At 43.4% G+C, this 22,060-nt stretch overlaps 1 protein-coding gene across 2 annotated transcripts in view; it reads left to right on the forward strand.

Moving 5' to 3' along the window:
* col5a1 (procollagen, type V, alpha 1) overlaps positions 1–8,186 on the forward strand; it is an 88,097-nt gene extending 79,911 nt beyond the window's left edge. Inside the window, exons 63-65 of one of the 2 annotated variants that reach the window (XM_062553680.1) lie at positions 238–306; positions 2,819–3,052; positions 4,972–8,186. In XM_062553680.1, coding sequence (XP_062409664.1) covers positions 238–306; positions 2,819–3,052; positions 4,972–5,118 — 450 coding nt within the window. In that variant the 3' untranslated portion in view covers positions 5,119–8,186. Of the gene's footprint in view, positions 1–237; positions 307–374; positions 444–2,818; positions 3,053–4,971 lie in introns of both variants that reach the window. The other variant, XM_062553681.1, reaches the window with a different exon arrangement.
* Positions 8,187–22,060: the final 13,874 nt, after the last annotated feature.

Consider the following 22,060-nt stretch of genomic DNA (forward strand, 5'->3'; position numbering starts at 1 on the left):
AAATGACACACACATGCATGTTAACACATGCACATACTTACATACATTTTGTATATCTCTGTATCTCAGATTGTGTGTGTGTGTGTGTGTGTGTGTGTGTGTGTGTGTGGGTGTGTGTGAGTGTCTGTATGTGTGTATGTGTGTATGTGTGTTTGTGTCTGCCTGTCTGTCTGTCTATCTGTCCTTGCTTTTTCTGCGTGTAACCGCTCTCTCTCCCCTCTCGCTGTGGTGCACCAGACGAGACTCACCTCCTGGGTGAAGGAATCTCCAGGCTCCTGGTTCAGTGAATTCAAACGTGGTAAACTGGTAAGCGCTCCCAGACCTGCCCCCCTCCCCCCGAGCACTCCCCCCTGACTCGCTCTCGTATTTTACAGAGCAAAATGGCTCGCTGGCCCAAAGACTCCCCTGGCACTTGGTATAGTCGCTACAAGCGCGGTTCTCTGGTAAGTGCACCTGGCCAAGGGGTCCTGAAAGAGCCCGGTTCCGGTCCCTTTGGCTGGACCCGGGTTCTCTCCGGGTCCTGCGGTTCTGCATGCGTCTGTGGTCTGGACCGTAGATCTGCTCTCGGCTTCTCCTTACGGGGGCGGCGCTCCGAGCCAACTCACCTTCAGAAACAACAGCAAAGGTGTGGCCTCAAAGGCTTCTGGGTAAAACAGGAGTGGCGGCCCACTTTTGTCATGGCGATGAGAAAGAGAAGAGACTGATGGGCTAAATTGGAAAACTACTGTAGTTCACAGCATAAATCTGTTACCTTACCTACTCTGTTTTTATAACTTGTTTTTTGGCCGGTAGAGTCACAAAAGGCCCATGACAAAGTATGCCCGCTTCTGATATTTACTTGTGAAGTCAGAAAGTGACACCTTAATGTGACTGAGTGCTCTCCTGAGTTAAATAGTCTACTCTACGCCAAACCCAGTTCAGTGCAGTGCTGGAGGTGAAGAGTATCGCACTGCGTCTGCCATTTTGGAAATTGCAGCACTACCAGTTTCCCCTAGACCAGTTCAGTTCTGTGAAACCGTATGCTGTAGTACTCAGTCACTGCCCACGGGGCTTCTGGGTTCCAGGCCTTCACTTGCGGCTGTGATGGAGAGGTAATGTGTTTTCCTTGGTGGTGGTGGAGGAGGTGGTGTTTCCATGACAATGCGGGGGCTGTTTGTGCACGCGTGGGTGGTGGTAGTTGGAAGGGAAGGGGGGATTTGTTTGTTTATTGTTTACTCCAGTTTGGGCACTGGAGACAGTAAACACAGCCCCCTAGCTGAGCCAAGGCACAGCCACAGACATACAGTACTGCACAAGGGCACACTCTGGGAACGGATAACCAAGTTTCTCATTTACATCATAGATGGTACATTTACATACAATTTACAATTCATATACATTCTGATTATAATAGGAATAATGGATTTCTAATTACCATTTAATTAATTCTAATATGTAGTAATGGTTATCCATCCCTGGTATATGTGCGTGTGTGTATGTGTGTGTTTGTGGGTGTGATTTGGATGTGCATGAAGCCGAGTGAAAAGAAGTGTGTAAGACCGGACGATGTGTATGGACCTCAGTAAGTATTGTGTGTGAGAATGTGTGTGTGTGTGTGTGCATCAAGCTCTTGGAAAAGCATGGCACTGCTTGCACCCTGCATGCATCAGTTCTCTCAGTCAGTCATGTGTGTGCGTGCAACAGTGATGGACGTGCAGACAGAACACAACAGCGGTTGGTATGACAACAGAACAGCCAAAACATTTGCCTTGCTTGATGCAAATGTTACATCACACCAAATCTAAAAGCAATCAGGTCAAATAAGAGTTGTTTAGGTTGCACAATACTCCTACTTGCCACGGATGTCAGAAAAGCGTTTAGGTGTCTTGTTGGTCAAGTAGAATTTACATAAGTAGGAGTTTTGAAAGATATGGCCATATTATATAAATGAGGTTCTTCGTCATGGATGTTAACGAGAATGTAGGAAGAAGGGTTCATAGTCTTGACTCAACAACCCACCCTCCACCCATACACTTCTCTCACAGACACACACACACACACACACACACACATGCAGGTCCTCAGCAAATGCCCAGCATTATATCTTGGAAAATACAACCTCATACTGCCTGTGTCACAGAGGCAGTGAATTATGGATAATGAAGCATTTCGACTCATATATCTGGGCGCTATCAAACATGACAGTGGACTGTGCGATGGACGCAGGCCAGGCCTCCAGCTTGCTAGCGCTGTCACATCTGCCGTTGCCATTCCATAACTGTCATTTAATCACAACAAAATATATCAAGGACTGGCCAAGGTGTTTGACAGACACCAGACACTATTATCTCAGCCCTGTTTGATCGCAGCAGAGAGTTATGGGTAATGAGCTTGAGCACACCTCAGGGCTGTTGAGAGCAGTGAATTATGGGTAATGGGGTTAACACTCCTGTGGCTGTTCAGACAAGTGAATTATGGGTAATTATGTCAACACTGCAGCCTGACAAAAGCAGTGAGTTATCTTTAATAAGGTTAATACCCCTCAGGCTACTCAGAGAGGTGACTTATGGGTAATGATTTTTAGCACACATTATAACATGATGATAGGAATTAACGGAATCCTTAGGAATCCATAAATACTTTAGACCTTAAATATACTACATTACAATGATAAGCCAGCCATAGCAGGTCCATTAAAAAGTCATAGGCCAAGTAGAATATTAGGGTGTGATGTTTAGAAGTAAATGCTAAATGATGTGGCTCTGGCCTCTGTAAAGCTTATTATTCTTGGACCCTTGGCAGAACATTTCTCTGTTTGTGTGTGTGCGTGTGTGTGTAGCTCTCGTACGTGGATGCGGAGGGTAACCCCATCGGCGTGGTGCAGATGACCTTTATGCGGTTGCTCAGCGCCACAGCCCGCCAGAACCTCACATACAACTGCTACCAGTCGGTGGCGTGGCACGACCCGGACTCGGACTCGTACGACAAGGCCGTCCGCTTCCTGGGCTCCAACGATGAGGAGATGTCTTACGACAACAACCCCTACATCCGAGCTGTTGTGGACGGGTGTGCGGTGAGTGGCTAGGACAAGACAGAGGAGTCTGGATCGTGCTGTAACGGCAAACTGAGACTCTTTCTCTTTTTCTTTTTTTTATTATTATCTATGTCTTTGTATTATTTTATTATTCATTCATTTATTTTATTTCGGAAAGGTTCACTATTTTTCATAGAAAGGGCTGTTTGTTGATACTGCCACCATTGACTTTCACAGCTAACTGGCCACATATTACTTTAATTCTAGTCTTTAATAGTGAACTGACTCTATACCTCAGGGGTCTTAGTAAAACATGCAGGAGATGACACCATGGCACTCTGAGGATGAAACAGATCTGATCACATCTTCAGTGGAGCCCATTTTAAATCAAATAAAAGGTTTCTGAAGTGAAGTCAGGTGTACCAGCCTCAGAGGCCTCTCTGTGATTCATTGGGCAACTTCACAGGGGATCCTCTGACATTTATTTGGTAATCAGTTAGGCCTGGTGCTGAGCCAGAGGCATGGTGTAATTAGATAATGGGGGCTGATTACAGCAGCGTGAGCTGAAAGGGCCCAGGGTTGATGTCCCGGTCAACAGCTTTCTTCCGGGGCGCTTTCATTAATGGAACTGCCTCTGGCTGGGAATGAACATGATCATTACCTGCCCTCGATATGTCCTGAGGACCCCAATCAGCTCAGACGCGGTGTCCACTTTGGGCCCTGATTTGTATGATGAGCAAAGTGCAAAGCCTTAAGTTTAGCTAAAGCTAATTTACCGTAATTTCCCAACTATTAGCTGCAGCTTATACATCGATTTTTATAAAATTTCTTCAGCTATGAGGTTAATACAAGGGGGCAGTTAATATAGTATTAATATGATTTGTTTCTTTTAACTTATATAAAACACATAGCCTGACGACGTCATACTCAATTCTTATCAGAATATGAGTCTGAAACTGCTCCATTCAGCTGCGATTATGGGGCGTGATTCAACCGATACAGTGCGGGGGGGATAGCTCTGCACTCATTGGATAGACCAAACCAAACAGAGCAAGTTATTGGCTGTCAGTATCTGCGAAATCTAAGACAGAAATATGTAGCAGGGTAGGCTATGGAAAACATCCTCCTTCGTTTTTAAAAATAATTCCTTCAAACTGTATGCAATGAACAGCTGGGGAAGTGTGTCGTTAACCCAACGAGCAAACAGACATTTTTAAACAAACGGGAACAACATCACCCAAGCAAACATGCTGTTTTAACTGGGTGAAAGTGAAACTGAAGTTTTCCCACATATCCTCGTTGGTCTAAGTGTTCAGAAATAGTTGTGCGAATCCGTGATAAAACCTCCGTTTCAATAGCTAAGATAAACGAAAGGCCAAACTGCATGAACAAATTATGCATTCATAGCCATAGCGTTTCTGTTGCAACCAAAATCAACCTAAGCGAACATGGTCTCACACCCAACTCGTTGAACGAGGACGCATGCAGCCGTGAACGTCACTGCTGTTCATATGTCAATCATCACGTAAAGCCTGCCCTGTGAAATGTGATTGGTCCGAGCTGAAGTGTATCTCGAATAGTAGCAGCTGAACGGAGCACTGCCAGACCGAAGTTCCCTGCAGAAAAAGAATGGAGGCGGGGCTAAACTTCGGTCTGGCATCCAGGCTGGCATCCAGGCCGTTGAAGTTTGTTTTAAAGCGTAAAACAGGAACACAGCCATGGGACTGAAGATGTATCTGTTCTGATGATAATGATATAATAATAATGATAATCATTTTGATATGTGTGTGTGTGCTTGTGTGTGGTGACGTGATCATCTCGTCACCAATGAATTTGGACATTGGATTTGACCACTGAATAGAATAGCCTACAAGCTGCAAGACTGACACAATACACTCAGTGTTCCCTGAACAACCTCATAACTAATAAACATTTCCTCTTGTGTGCTTCCTCTGCAGTTGAAAAAGGGCTATGAAAAGACTATTCTTGAGATCAGCACACCGAAGGTGGAACAGGTACCTTTCGTAGACATCATGTTCAACGACTTCGGCGGAGCGACACAGAAGTTTGGCTTCGAAGTGGGACCTGCCTGCTTCATCGGCTAAGACTGTTCTCTGAACGCCCAAAGAAAAAAAAGAAAGAAAAACACACACTCACAATCTTCTCATTCTCTCAGAAACTTAACATGAGAAAGAATTCTGACTTATTTGTAAAGTATTTGTGTCTCCATGCAAAAGAAACCAACAAAAAAAAACATGTATTACACAATATCAAGATAACAATCAAATTGGGGAAAAAAAGAAAATAAAGGAAGAAACAATTCTATAATAAAAAAAAAATGATAAAAAAAATCACAGCAACCTTGTAACCTCAGTTTACCCTCTCCCTCACATGCAAGTTTTGAAACTGGATGAGACCCACGCTAGCTAGCTCCACCTGTCTATCCCCTTGACCTTTGACCTCTGACGCCCATCTCACCTTTCACTTTTTTGCCATGACCCCTGACCTCCTCCATCTCTCCCTCCCTCCATCCATCCCACCCCCCTCCACCCTCCCGCCCCCTCCACCACTCTCATCCGCTAAAGGCCCAGTCCCTTGCTCCCCCGGTTGCAAGGTCAGGACTGGTCATCAGCACGCTGGTCTCTTTCCATGTGATGTGGCCATTTTCCTCCTTCAATCTGGTCCCAGTTCCCTCCCCCCCCTTTCGCCCTCGTGCATCTGTCCTGTGTGCAGTCATTCGTTCTTGCTATGCTTTTGTTTTGTGCATAATTCTCTCCCCATTCTTTGGAATGGTGCTTATTATATATAAATATATAAATATTTTTTTTATGTTTGTAAGTACTTTCTGTATATTTTTTTCTGATAATGTGTCTGTGTTTTTTTTTATATTTCTGGCTTCAAAACGTGCATGTGATAAATGGAAGATGAGGAAAAGAGATGCTGTTCCCCCCTCCCCCCCTCTAAAACCACTCTGAATTGGATGTGACCGCCCAAATAAAACAAGAAACTGAGGTGGTACTGTCTTGTTACCAGTGTAAAGCACGTCTTAATTGTAATTTAACAAATCAAAAAGAGTGACAATAAAAGTCAGAAAAAAGCACACGAAGCAATGATGTGAGCATTGATTTGCCCGAAAGAAAGAAAGAAAGAAAGAAAGAAAGAAAGAAAGGTTTTTTTCTCCTGGCGGAAGGCAATCCTGGGCCACCGTGAGCTCAGAGGTAGACCAGGAGTCGAGCGGACATCATCAGCCTGCGGTCATGGCAATCTGTTGTCATGGCGACCGGCGGGCGCGGCTTTTATCCCCCCCCTCCCCCAGCGCTTTTCCTCGCTTCTTGTAACCCCCTGTCGGAAGAACAGTTACACAGCGGGACAAGTTGTCACGTTATCGAGGAACACAACAGTCGTAAAACTAGGTGCTACTTCCTCTTCTCTGTGGTGCTATGTATTGTTTTGTTTTTCAATTTTTATTTTTTTTTACTGTTAATAAAAAAATGATTCACTGACATTTTTTGTCCGACTGTTAGCGCGTCTCCCTGCCACTTACCTTCCCCTAAGACAGGGGGCGTGATGCTGTGCCTGAGCGGGAAATATTTTACTGCATGCCAATCCATCATATTCACTCATAGAACAGATTGTTGTTTTATTTCGTTGATGTTATTTGCTGTCATGTAATTTTTGTTTTCAGTGTTTGTTTACGTCAGATGTCTTTCTTTTTCATGGCCCACACAGAAAACCACACTTGTCAAAGGACTGAGTGAGCACTGCAGATTGTAGGAGGAAATCAGATCAGTCCTGCCACACCTAACTAGTGCAATGCTAATATGCTAAAGTTGCTACCTAACGGTAGCCATAGTCCGAATGTCAGCTGAAAGTGGCCATCATGACTGATGCAGGAAAGGGAGTGTCTTCCCTGACTAGTTGCCACGCCCCTTTACTCTTTAGACCTCTCTCTGTCCTTTGTGCTGTTTTGTTGGTGGAGGGGTGTTCCAGTCGTCCGGGTGTCAGGGGAAAGGGGTGCGGTGGGGGGGTGCTAAATCACCCTCCCCTCCCCCTTGAGAATTCCAAAGCTTTTTGCCAAGGAGGAGAGCCTTAGTCGATGTACCTGATGATCCTCCAGTCTCCTGCCAAAGCCCTTAATTTCTTCTTATTCTTCCTTTCCTTTTATCTTCAGAGACTTGAAGGCCACAGTCACTTAATTTAAAGACCTAATGTTCATATATGGAGGACTGTCGCTGGTTGCCTTTTTATGCCGTACGAGTGTACAGGTCCCCACCCCACTTTTTTATGGAGAGTAGGAGCAGGTATCTCATCACACTGCACATTAAGAGGAGCCACTTGAGAGTAATAAATATTATTAATTTTATTTTATATTGTATTGTTTCAATTTTTTCCTCTTGCTTACTGAAGGGAGGTGGAGAAAGACAAAATCAAGCTTATGTAGAGCCCTTTGGGTTCAAGTTAATCCGCTATGATCCAGCTCTCTATTTGCCACTAGTCAAATGCGCATTGTACAAACCACAATCTCTAGCTTGTCACCACTGCATCGCCTGCTATGATGCCCTTACTTCTCTATCGTTTCTTTTTTTTTTTTAATGACTTGAATGACTTTAAAACCACAGACATAGTTTCGGAATATCACTTTAAACATTTTGCTCTCGATTCACAAAAAAGCAATAAAACGAATTTCTGTAAATGTTTTAAAACCAGCAGCCATGCTGCCAATTAAAATTTATTTTATTTTCTTCTTTTTTTATTTTTATTTTGTCTCTCTCCCTTTTTTGGTAATATAATGTGCATTCTTTTTCCAAGTTTTTTCTCCTTGTCAAACCTGTGTAAGAAAGGAATAGATGATATATTGGTTTTTATGTCAATAAATTCAAGTTTACTGTGGCCACACACTCTTGTATGTCTTTTGAAGCATTAAAACGTATCTGTATGCATGAGTTGAAGTTTTTCCTCTCCTTGTTATACATTCAGATGACCTGATCTCCAGCCCACAATTTTATTCCGAAACATTATCTATTTCAAGAGTGCCTCTTTGATAAAGCAAGCTGTCATGCATTGTGAATTGGGGAGAGAGCAGTGATCATGTAACTCTCTACCTAAGCCATTGTTTTTTTTGTAGTATATTTATTGTATTATTTAAAAAAATAAATGTAAATGGATACCAGTAGTGCTACTTGAAAAGCCCCCTCTGTATGAAGCTGAATAAAGCGTCATTGTTACTATTACTGAGCATCCACTAACTGCTACTACGGCACTAGACATGGTGTGTGTAAGGGGTCCGGTGGGTGGTGGTTGGGAGTGTGCTGTGTGTGACCTCTTTGTTTACAGGCTACGGGCTCCTCAGTGTCACATTGTTTGGGCACAACGTCATTGTGTGCTGCACAGGTGCCGGATACCTCGCTGCCATCACTTGGCTGACAACGTCTCATCCGCATACAACTTACAGGGAGGAGGAATGTCCATCTTCAATGGTTAAGATTGCACCTCCAACCTCATACACGCACAACGCACTGTAAAGTGTACATACACAACACACTGTAAAGTGTACATACTCAACGCACTGTAAAGTGTACATACTCAACGCACTGTAAAGTGTACATACTCAACGCACTGTAAAGTGTACATACACAACACACTGTAAAGTGTATACACACAATGCACCGTAAAGTGTATACACACAATGAACTGTAAAGTGTACATACAGTACAGGCACTGTAGAGTGTATAGGCCTACACTCAGCATACTGTAAAGAATACACACACAATGCACTGTAAAGTGTATACACACAATGCACCGTAAAGTGTATACACACAATGAACTGTAAAGTGTATAGGCCTACACACAGCGTACTGTAAAGAGTACACACACAATGCACTGCAAAGTGTATGTATGCACACTATTAACTGTAACATGTGTACACACACAATGCACTCTAAAGTGTACAATGAACTGTAAAGTGTACATACACATGACAGAGAGCTAAGTATTTGCCATGTGAGATCTATAGGACGCACTGTAGCATTTAGCTTTATAAAATTCAATACAAATGGAATACATTTTTCTGTGTGTCCTGACATCTACCTCTGGCTGCACATACAGTACAGCATCTTTAAATCATCACCAGACCTATTTGGTCCCATATTAGTCATACATCTCCTTCATACACTACATGTGGCCAATTCACAGACACTTTTCATCTAAAACAGGAAAGTAAATAAGGTCTACTACACAGTTGTAATACATGTTATCAGTGTATATGCTTCCGTGGAACTGAATGTTGGGATTGGTTAGCACCTCGCCCTACTCTTTACAGCTTCAGGAACACTCTCAACCAAAGCTTCTAGAACAGAGCCCCACACTAGAATCTTTGCTCTCACTGATGTTATAGTTCTATGACTTCTTTGACATCTGACATTGATGTGACTTGATGTGCTAGTCAGCTATCGGCTCTCACCTAATCAGTGCACACATGCTTATATACATATATACACATATAGTGTACATACACCCAAAAATAACACAGGTCCATTGTAACGGTCTAATATTGCCATTTATTAAATTGGAATGTGAAAAAAAGGAGAGCATTTGATCAGGATGAGGAAGGTGGTTGCTTGAGTGTGAATAAATCACTAGTTTATGATCAGAGGTGATGTATACTATTCAGCTGCGAAGCCATAAACTTCTGCTAATTAGATAGCAGTGATCGTAGCTCTGATGCACGTTCATGAATCTTCCCCAAGGCTGATGACAAACATCAACCCACTAATATCCTGTGATAACACGCGGGGAGATTTAAGGTCTCTGCGAGAGGCACAGAATGTTTAAGAGCCATGGGAAACCTGCTTGATTGGAAATGCGGCTGCCTGGCGTGTAATGGTAGAACAGGTGGCAGGGGTGTGTGATCACTCTGGAAGAGGTAACAGTAGGTGTTCATAGCTGGCCCCCATGCTGTTGGCCTAGATGCATATGAATCAGACAAGATGCTCATGCACATAAGCGCGTGCACACACACACACACATGCACGAGCACGCACACACACACACACACACACGCATAAGTGTACGCTCTCACACACACACACACACACACACACACAAATGCACAAGCGCACGCACACACACACACACACACACACACACACACGACACACACACACACACAGAGGGCTGCTACAGTGAGCTGCCGTTCTCTTCTGAATTTCCATATTCATGTCTGCCTCTCCCCAAGACAATGTTGCTCACATGGGGGGTTCTCTGCGCTTATTTTGGAAATAATACCTCTTGAAAAAGAAACTCTCAATGAACAAAAAACAACACAGAAAAACAAAAACCTATTTTCCATGCTCATCTTTGATTAGAAGTGTTCATAAAGGCTCTTGAAAGGATATGAATTTTAACATTTGCTGGATATCAAAGGAACCCTATTCAGAAACATATGCATTACACTTGCAATGGGGGAAAGACATTACTTCCCATTCAATTCAATCAGCAATAGCTAGCCGAAGGTAGAAGCAATCTAGCCTATGCAGTTTATTGTAAAAGTCCATGCAAACAAGATAAGACTCCGAAAGGATATTGAGACTTTAGAAGGCAATTGAGGTGTATTGGTAGAGTGGATTGATCCAACATTCTAGATGCCTGCTGTATATTCTGCCTATTATAGACATCTGCACTGTATAAATGGGAGAAATGGGTTATATCTGATACGTTTGACTATATTGAATTACTTGTGCTAAAATATATTTTGCTAAAAAGAAATAAAGCCGATTCTTGCATGAGAAGAGCTTTAATTTGATACCATACATGATGGGTTTCCATGTTACAGTAATGTATATTTATTTAGATGATTGTCTACAATCAAAAAGCGGCGTGGCAGATGATGTCATTTTAAAGAAAGTGCTCAAGCGTGCCGGAGCGGCACCCATCAGATTCTGAAAGGACACCCCCTTAGTTCTACCTGACTAAGTCTTTAAATGGGAGAAATGGCTTATTTCTGAGGTTGACTATGTTGAATTACTACTGAGTGATGCCTTGCTGAGTGTTGAGATATTGTCATGAATCATATAATTTTGAATATTGTTTTGTTTATGTCTTTGCTTCTGATCCACTCAACCTGATTTGGTAAGTTAACTCTACTCACTGTAAAAGAAAGCCAGGAAGTGTCTAAGTCATCAAATACCAACAAATAAGCCCTTAGATACCAGATACCAGTCAATTACCCTGTCTCTCATCAAAGCCCAAGGCTAATGGGATTTGCCACTAAGGAGTCAATAGTTGGTGGGGTCTCAATGGGATTACAGGAAGTGGAACTGTTCTCTGATGTTATTTCAGAACACAAAGCAGTTCGCAGAAGAGAATCTACAATTCGCATCTACAGCCTGAGCCCAGACATGATCGCCCCACTTTGCAAAAGTTGTCCTGTGACTGGTTGTCATGCCTCGCTAATTACTGCCTCTTGTTCCAGAACGTCTCCTTCTGCAGAGCTATTTACTGCGCATCAGACAGCTGAATCAGGGTTTCGGGAAACAGATGCTTTTTTTTTTACCTTAAATTCATCAGTGTCACTTCAAAATGAGAAGCTGCGCTTGGTTAGAGATAGATTTGGTCAACTCAACCATCTGCTGGTTATGTCTCTCTTTCTCTTTCTCTCTCTCTCTCTCTCACACACACACACACACATACAGTATACACACAAACACACACACAATAATCCAATGTTTATAGAGGTATAGAGGAATTTTGACTGAAATATTTATTATTGATTTCCCCCTCTACAGTATGAGCTACAGTATGAACCACAATGCAACAGCTTAAGCACACACACACACACACACACACACACACACACACACACACACACACACACACACACACACACACACACACACACACACACACACACACACACACACACACACACACACACACACACACACACACACACACACACACACCTGCCACTGTCTTCACACTCTTGTGCTTCGGAGGCTAATGCAAAACTTGATATTTTGGATGAAAGATGAGCTCAGGTTAAGCCACAAATGCCTCGTTTTTCACAGAGGTAGAGCCTATTAATAAAACGTCCCAGACCAGCTGTTCTAAAAAAATATATGCTGAGGAGACGGGGAGTCTGAGAGCGCACCTACTTCAAACACGCACTTCAGACTAAACAACACTTCAGATGCACTCTTAAGACCAAACAACAACTAAAAACAAGAGTTTCTAAACAAAATGCCTCTTCCCCTCCCCCTCTTTTGTCTCTCTTTTAATAGAACAATTATCAGACGAGGGAGATGGATGAAGGCGGAGGGTAGATGAATCAATCCGACGTTATCAACTGGTGCTCGAGAACAGAGGCAGGAAATCAAACTTGCCCTTTGACTTTGTGTACAGAAGCACACTGACAAACTGCGGGGGCACGTTCCTTACCCCTAGCGAGCGGTTAAAGGTTAGCCATCGCCTCTACAAACACCTCTCACCCCCTCCCTACGGGGCATCCAGCGCACCAAAGCAGCCCTTTCAGATGACAGGCCAACCTTCTCACTAGCCTCTGGTGCTGGAGCCCCTTGTGTTTATGAGTCACGAAAGTAAGATGTGATGATATGTGTAGTGTTGTAAATTAGCCGTAGCTTTAAGATAGTGTTTAACCTTATGTTGTTGTGAAATAATTTTTGAAATTCATTTTAATTTAAATGAATTTGAGGTGGATTAAGGGGGGGGGAGAGAGAGAGAGAGTATGCACTAGAGAGAGTATGAGGAGTAGGGAGCGTTTGATGTGTAAATGCAAGATGGGTCTGCAGGACACACACACACACACACACACACACTCTCTCTCTCTCTCTCATTCTCTCTCTCTCTCTCTCTCTCTCTCTTCTGTGATCTTCTCCCAATGGACAGGCCAGGTGTTTCACACCAGAGTTTGGGGCAAATTTAAAGAAAGGGTCTCACTCCAAACAACATGAGAAGAATAAATGATTTACTTTCCTCTATTCATCTTCTCTCTTCTTTTTTTCCATCTCTTTCTGTCTCTACCCCTCTCCCCAGTGTGTGTTAGACACACATGCAGTATAACACCAGAGACCAGAGAGACAGGCAGTCACATGACAGTCATGACAGTCTCAGGAACCATCCATAGAGCATATTTTTTAGACCAACCTGCCCAACAAAAAAGAGCTGCACCCCTTCAGAAGTCATCAGTCCAACTGCCAAAAAAACAAAACCAAAAAATCTCAGACATTTTCACAGGCCTATAAATGTGTAAAGATTTCTGGGTAAACATTTTGCTGTTAAACACAAGGACACCACTGCACTTGAGTAGGTGAAAGTGTGATAAGGCAACAAAACTAGGCTCTGTAATTAAGTCATTTTATTTCACTACCATAAGGACAAACATATGGTAGGTTGCTTCGTTATGTATTAATTTGTTTACCCCTAGTGTAGTGACTTCTCACACTTTTCCCTCTTCCCTGGTTGCCTCCGGGGGTCCGTTACCTTGGTAACTCCAGAAATTATGAATAAGAATCAGGGGTGTTTATGGTTGCAGTAATTATATCAGAGGAGTGGAGCCAAGAGACAACAGCAGTGCCAAACTTAGATAAGTCCAACGGACAAGTATAAATCTCAGTGAAATCTCTTGATGGGCAGTGTCTTGCAGGAAATACACTGACCCCCTTGGTTGGACACAGGTGGCAGTGAAATTGTTCAGGTGTTGGCAGGTGCGTGAGGGTCTGCGTGACATGACACTAGTGGTGGGTATGACTCTTCCTCGAGAAGGAGAAATCCAGCTTTTTTCACATAGATCTTTGTTTCCTGAGGTCACCCAATAGATAGATACTGTAGATAGATAGATAGATAGATACTGTATTGATCCCCAAAGGAAATTCATGGTCCCAGTACCTTAAAATATCACACCACACACAACATACACTACAATGTAAACGGGATGTACTGTCGGTGTGAAAAAACTAGAACAGCCGGTTGTAGTGGTAGTGAAAGTAGTTCAATGATTAAGCTTGAAATGTACACATTAAACAAAATTATAACAATATATAATACAGAAAAGCCATTTGCCATGAAAAATTGTTACCTGGCTGCCTTCCAGAAACTAGAATCCTGCGGAAAGCAAAGCAGGATTAATCGGTTGGCCAGATGACTTTTAAAATACTATATCATGATGATATAGTTTCGGTGAGGGTCCTGAGCTTCTGGCCTTTTAACACCTGTTCTACTCAAAGGTCAAGACGTCTGACGACAACATTGGTGGGGCATGACTTCACAGCGGTCAGGATGACAGAAAAGCAAGAGGCTGGTCAAAGATGGTTCAATTACAGTGGAGAAGCAATGTTAAACTAAAATGTCATTCTTAAATCATATACAATAAAAACATACTCGACTAAATATATTCCTCTAGATGTAGCCCTCAAAGTTTTAGTTATTATAACAATGGTAACATACTGTATATGGTGACTTTAAGTTACACCAGAACCACTTCAAATTAGAATGCTTCTAGGTGTTTCATAAATTCAAAATATGACCCCTAATGTGCCTCAAAAGATAAACATAACTGACGAAAGAAATAATAAATTGTAAATCTAATAATGTTTTTATTCATTGGCTGTTGCTGAAGTGCACAGATGCTGGGGGGTTTCACCGGTTCACCTTTTTTGCTTTGTTTTATTGTTTGATGCTTTACTGACAAATGGTGCTATAGCTCTCGTTGGCATTTTAATAAAAAATCTTGAATTTACATGCATTTCAAGTTAAGATGAAAGAACTGGAGGAATGTCGAGATACACAAACCTCTAAAATATGGATTTATAAAATGGGATCATATACTGCAGTTCTTAGTCAGTTAGTGCCATAAGAAATATTTTAACAAGGTTTTACTTTTCAAAGTGTCACAGAAGCCTTGGAGAGCCATGGAGATAGGTGACAGTGGACAGAAGGACGAGAGAAAAGGCAGGAGAGAGAGAGAGAGAGAGAGAGAGAGAGAGAGAGAGAGAGAGAGAGAGAGAGAGAGAGAAGAAGAAGAAAAGAAAGAAAGAATGTGTGTGCAGAATAAAAAGGAATGCTCACATTTTCGGGAAAGCATGAGACAAAGGATTCCTTTCTTTCTCTCATTCCCTTGGCCCAGTACATTCCTACTCTCCTGGTGACAGATGGCATCTCTGCACCTGAGAAAGGAGCAAATTAAAGAGGTGGGGGAAGAGGAGGAACGTTATGGGAGAGAGAGAGAACAAGCAATAACTCTGCTTTAGATGTTAATCATCCCCAAAACACAAAAGCGTTCAGTTGTGGAAGCCTAATCTGCATTTGTTGAAGGCAACAAACTTAGTGGTATTTGTGTATTTTGTCCATTCTGGATGTAGAACATTTTGCTAGACTGATTTCTTCAGCTGTGTGTGAGCCCCTATTTAGAGTCCACTAAATATTTTAAACTGGAACCATTTAGCAGGTGGATCCATGTGCTGGACCGGCTCCGCTGGGACTCGCTCCGTGTTTCTAAAAACAAACAAGCCGAGACAGACGCAAACTGAGCTCCGCGCGCTGCACACAGCGTCCCTGGGTGGAGTGCGTTTAGCCGGTAAAAATACCCACTGCGGCGGGCGGCGACTCAGACAGGAGCAGATGCATATATAGCACCACCGTGAAACTGCTCACGCCAACAGTCCCTGACACAGATTCATCTGCACCACTAGGAGGCCGTACTGTACGCACAAGGAGCCTATATGTCCTTAGGGAAGTATGATTATGCATGCATGTGTGCTGAATGTATTCTTGAGGGAACATATGCAGTATATGGATCTTGTACATGAGTTATACACAGTGTTGTATATGTGCATGATACATGTAAATTGGGGTGCTGCAGGTCTGTCTATGCTGAAAGCACAAATACACAGAAAAGAAATACAAGGTCACTGCAGCTTCCATGTACAGGCTTCCTCCAACTTTTTCTTCTCCCCAATCCCCTGTTTTCTTTTTCATTGCACTCATACACACACAAATGGGCACAATGCTACAAATCACATGGATGGTCTTTGAGCCCAAGGCTGGTTCACGCAAGGGCCTTCTCTCCAAGGCCCCTACAAAGCCCAAGGCCAGGCCGTGGACAGCTCTGTCTGTACACACACACACACGCATGCAAACACACAAACACACACATGCACACATACACATACAAACACACACAGGCACACATACACGCACGCACGCTCGCACGCGCGCGCGCGCACACACACACACACACACACACACACACACACACACACACACACACACACACACACACACACACACACACACACACACACACACACACTGGCCTTGACCTATTTATGAGTTGCCTTCGGTGCCATCATTGCTCTGATGTCAGTGCACTTCATTCCAGCTGATGGATTCCCGCCATTCTCCTCAGAGTGATCATCATTTGGCTGAGGTCATGCTACTGTTGTAAACCATTAAACAGGTCAGCGATTAATTTAATCACCACTATCTTACCATCGTATGTACTCTACAGTGTCTTATCCATGCATGCAATGAACAAGGCCTAGCTCTAATGAGATGGAGTTGGTGTTATTACCTCCGCCAAGGAAGTTATGTTTTCATCGGGGACCGGCGTATGTTTGTCTGTCTGTTTGTTTGTCTGTCTGTTTGTTTGTCTGTCTGTCTGTTTTTTAGCAAGATAACTCAAAAAGCAATGGACAGATTACGATGAAATTTTCAGGGAATGTCAGCAATGACCCAAGGAAGAAATTATTAGATTTTGGAAGTGATTCGTAACACCGTCGGGATTCTGGAGCTGTTTATGTTTTTCGGTTAGTCGTGTAATGGCATGGTATGGCCACGTGGTGGCGATCTGAATAGTTTAGGTTCAAATGTATGACAATCTAGAAAGAACGATGCAGGCAGAGGTAGCTGCGCTCTCTGAGTGTTTTTCTAGTTTGCAAATGAATGCATCATATATTACAAGTAACAGTTTTCTACAAATGTTGACTGTTACAGTAAAGGAACCGTATGTAAGATTGTGGCCAAAACTGGCACTGCAATCACTTTCAAAACGTTAGACATTTTTCATCCAACACGTTTGTAGCTGCAGCTGTGGTAACTAGAGCAGAGCTGGCAACCCGGATGCCGAAACATCACTGACTTTGTGATAAGTAGATAGGTGGAGAGTGGCGCATCAGGCCAAAACATAACATGACAACATCAACATTAGTTGAGGGCTGTAACTTCACTTTTGAATGACAATATCCTGTCCGGACTACTACTGTCAGTGATATAAGTATTTGAAATGGATATGATATCTTAATGTCTAGTGACATATCAGGGCCATTTTATGATTAATTGAAACACATTTCTTACATACGGTTCCTTTAACTCTACAGATATTTCAGGTCATCATAATACATACACTTGCATTTACATTGCATGTATGTTTTTAATGCGGACACAGAGGACGAGCATCACTGGCTGTGCAGTGCAGTGCTACGCTGCATGGTGTGCTGATGGATGCAGGACACACTATCCTCACACATCTCACCCTGTTCTCCTGCTGAGAAATCAGACACAGCCAATAATATCACTATCAGTCTGATCCTCCACCATCCCTCACCCTCCACTGGCCTCAATCTATCACTCAGTGTGCTAACACACACACTCTCTCTCTCTCCCTCATTCTCTCTCTCTATCTCTCTCCCTCACTCTCTCTGTCTCTATCACTCTCTCTCTCATTCTCGCTCTCACTCTCGCTCTATCTATCCCTCTCCCTCTCTCTCTTCCTCACTCTCGTTATCTCTCTCCCTCTCTCACTCTTTATCTCTCTCACTCTATCTATCTATCTATCTCACGCTATCTCTCTCACTCTATCTCTCTATATTTCTCTCACTCTCCATCGCTATCTCTTTCACTGTCTTTTTCTCTAACCCATACCCCCACACGCATACACACAAGTGTGTTCAAGCAGTACAAAAGAATCTTTTAGATTCAGTTTGATTCAATTTTGTTTGCTTATCAGGAGTAAAGGTGGACTTGCAAGAGTCATCTGTAGTTCTGCCCCAGTGCTGTGCAATGTAATGATTCAGCAAAGAGACAATGTTCTGTCGGTTTTTTTCGCTATTGATCAGACAGGCAGAGGTGATCTGCAGGTCTTTTTTTGACTGCCGTAAAACTGAGGTGCATAGACACACACACACACACACACATTCAGTAGACACACACACACACACACACACACACACAAACAAACACACACACAGACACACACACACATACAAGGAAAAAACGCACACCTGCCAAGAGTGAAAATAAAGATGAAATTATGAGCGTGTTTACAGTCCACCTGAGGTCAGCGGCACCATGGCGATTCATCACTGTCATCTCAGCGTCTCAGCCTCTCATCACATCCCCACTGTCCTTCTGGTGACAGACAGACAGAGACACAAGCAGGGCCAGCAGAAAGAGAGAGAGAGAGAGAGAGAGAGAGAGAGAGAGAGAGAGAGAGAGAGAGAGTGTGTGTATGTGCTGAATGGGCTGAAGGAAGAGAGAAGAGAGACAGAGGAAAAGATGGAAAAGAATATGAGGGAGTATGTCAGCATTACTAGAGTATGTCAATGTCAACATAATACTTGACATCAAGCTAACAGAGAACAAGATACATCATTCATCTTTTCGCCAGTGCCCCAGTACCCAGTGGGCTTGCACAGCATGACTTTGTGGAGGAAATTCCTTTGATATTATAAATCATATTATATCTGAAATCAAGCTACATTTTTACCATTCCTCACACTATGAGAACATTCAGATTTTTGCTTGCATTTACAGTAACATTACAATGCATGAATCAATCAAAATCATATCTTGGTAGGGAAGGATTAGACTCAAGTCTGGGTGTAAGACGACTTCCTGATGGGGGCTCAGCTTTCAAGGAGCAATTTGATATGGAATAAAGGTGTAATATGGAACCGATTCAGTCTGAACATCAGTAATGCCATGATGAAGGTTAATGCTGCATTGCAAATGACCCCTCAATGTCAGCCATAGCTTCCTTCAGTACAGTCTTTCTGCTTCACTACTTTTTGTCTCTCCTTCTCTCCCTCTCTCTTTCTCTCTCTCTCCTTTGCTCTCTCCCCCCCTCTCTCTCTCTCTCTCTCTCTCTCTCTCTCTCTCTCTCTCCTTTGCTCTCTCCCTCTCTCTCCAGGTTGTCTGTTGTTGTATTCGCTGAGGCAGCCTTTGAGTGGTACTGTATGTCGAGGAGCCATGCTGGTAGCTGTCAGCACTGCCAAACAGAGATCTGGGCAGTGCAGTCCCAGAGGATCAAATGAGGCACAGAACGGAACATCAATTTAGATCACAATTTCAGCCAGACAAAGTCCCTGACAGTGTTTTGACTAGTTAGAGGTCACTGCGTTTGCTTTTCTGCAGCCAGAGTCAGACGGATTTAGCACTAATGAAATGCAGTATTCGAGCCATACAACCCTTTTCTGACAGCTGTTATGGGGCTGCATGTTCTCCTTGCACTTGTCTTGTTGCTAAAGCGAACCTTGAGATCTATCACGATACTTAAAAGAAGCACAAGACGTATTTGCGAGGAAGTTGAGTGAAAACAAAAAAAAATAAAGATGGAGAGATGAAGACGGAGAGAGAGAAATAAGAGAGGAGTGACGGCTGACGACCCTCCCATCCTCCCGCGGGTTGGGGCCTTTGAGCGCGTCGAAGCGCCGCTGGGCGAGGAGATTAATCACGAGATTAATTGTACTTCCCTTTGATCTCCCCCCGTGGTTAAAATATTCACATGACGCTCGACTCGGTGTCAGTTACTGTTTTCCCATCAGAGCTCGTCATGTTGTTCTCCTCTTAACAAAGTCAGGTTCTGACTGACAGCCAATTACGTAAGTTGGGTGAGAAGAGTCCAGGATTCCGACTTGCACTTGAAAGAAGGAGTTGCATCATTAAAGACCAGGTGATGAGTCAGGCGCGGTCTCACGCCGCTAACGTCAGCACCACTTGGGAATGAGCCGAACAGGGAAGGAGGTGTTGAGCATAATGACATCTCAAGTGGTCCTTTTGATGCCTGCGATTGGCCTTGACATGAAAGCTCACGCGGTTGCCTCAGATCTGGCAGCCATTTTGTCTCGTCTCCCTGCTAATGGTCCCAGAGACAATAGTGTTGTTTTAAATGAGAGGCCCGTTAAGAAATTCATCTGAGACAGACCATTGTGTTGAAGAAATACCATGAATCAGAAAAGTCAGAGTAAGTTCTACTGGTGATAAATCCATCCAAACGCCCCCAAACTCTTCTCTGCCAGGACAAATGTCTTAAAATATGGAGACTGCCAGACTGCCTTTGAACTGCTGGAAAAATATTTGTAAATATTGCAATGTACTTGTTCTGATATATGATGTATCCCGTTTCACTGGATATAAATGATGATTCCATGCTGTTCACAAATGTATTGGCAGTATTTCAGCCCTCCATTGGAAAATCAGTTTTTAATTTCAAATGTACACAGTCTGGACAGCGGATCCTTTGTATTTCCATCAACTAATTAAAGTCTGTTGAAAAATCAACAATGAGACTTTCCCTGTACCTCACACGTACACTCACACACACACACGCACACACACACACACACACACACACACACACACATGTGCATGCACACACACACACACACACACACACACACACACACACACACACACACAAATAGACAATGGTCACACACACACACACACAAATAGAGACTTATCTATCTCATGTTGTCTCTTTCAAATCAAAATGTACCCCCCATCCCTGCCTTGCTTCCTCCCCTCACTCTCAGGGATGGGGAAAATCCAGTAAGCATATGTTCCTCCATTTTTAATTACTGAGTTGAACGTTAAATTAGTGCCGTTTGCACCAGCTCGTTTGTCAAGCAGAGCATTCTGTCAGTGAGTGCTGTGTGTGTGTGTGTGTGTGTGTGCGTGCGTGCGTGCGTGTGTGCGTGCGTGTGTGCGTGCGTGCATGTGTGCGTGCGTGCATGCGTGCGTGTGTGTGCGTGCGTGTGCATCTGTCTGTCTGTTTCCTGCAATTTTGTCCTTTTCATGGGACCACCTCCACTCTAGGCTGCACCTGTCTGAGAGAGAGAAAAGGGCCCGCAGCAGGAGACAGAGCCAGGTGTGAGATCCAGGCCAGGCCCTCTGATCCAATACCTCCTAACCTAATGGGTGCATGAAACACTGCAGTCTCTCAACAAGCAAACAAACATTCATTAAATTGCTGATCAGACCAAACATAGATAATTAACATCGCTGATATGAATACTGGTATACCAACCGCATTAACTTGAAGCAATCAACTCCTGCCCTATACCTATTCATATTAATGGACTTGTTGAGTGAAATTGGCTCTCAGTCATTTTGAAAATCCTAGCCGGGTCCACTAACAGCATACACAAACACAGATGGCTGTCTTGTTTACAGGACCACAGGAGTATTACCGCTATGGCACTTGCTTTGTGCTAGACATTGGAGATGAGTGGTGTGTACATATCTGTGTGTGTGTGTGTGTGTGTGTTGGATGTGTGCAAGTGTGTGTGGGAGACAAGATGCCAACATGAGCAAATTCTCTTTGTAAATCCAGCCCTGCTGTTCATCCCTGGCCACAGAATCACCAGCCACACACAGAGAGAGAGGGCTAGAGAGAGAGAGAGAGAGAAAGAGAAAGGGAAAACGAAGTGGGAGAGAGAGAGAGAAACGCACACACACACACACACATACACACACACACACACACACACACACACACACACAAAGAGAGAGAGAGAGAGGTCAGTGAGCGAATACTGCTGAAACTGCAGAGGCCTGTGTAAAGAGGCAAGGACTCTGGGAATGAAAGCAGAATGTAAATGGCAGGCATGATAAACAGAATAAAGAGATGAGGCTGATGAAAGAGTAATGAGAGAGGTCTAAAGCACAAGTCTCTCAGGACCCACGTCTCCCACTCCTGGACCAGGCCAGAGGTATGGGGTGGGGCCTGATAGAACCTCAATACTGTACTGCTAC

The sequence above is a fragment of the Sardina pilchardus genome, chromosome 14 (genome assembly GCF_963854185.1).
Source record: "Sardina pilchardus chromosome 14, fSarPil1.1, whole genome shotgun sequence".
NCBI classification, from domain to species: domain Eukaryota; kingdom Metazoa; phylum Chordata; class Actinopteri; order Clupeiformes; family Clupeidae; genus Sardina; species Sardina pilchardus.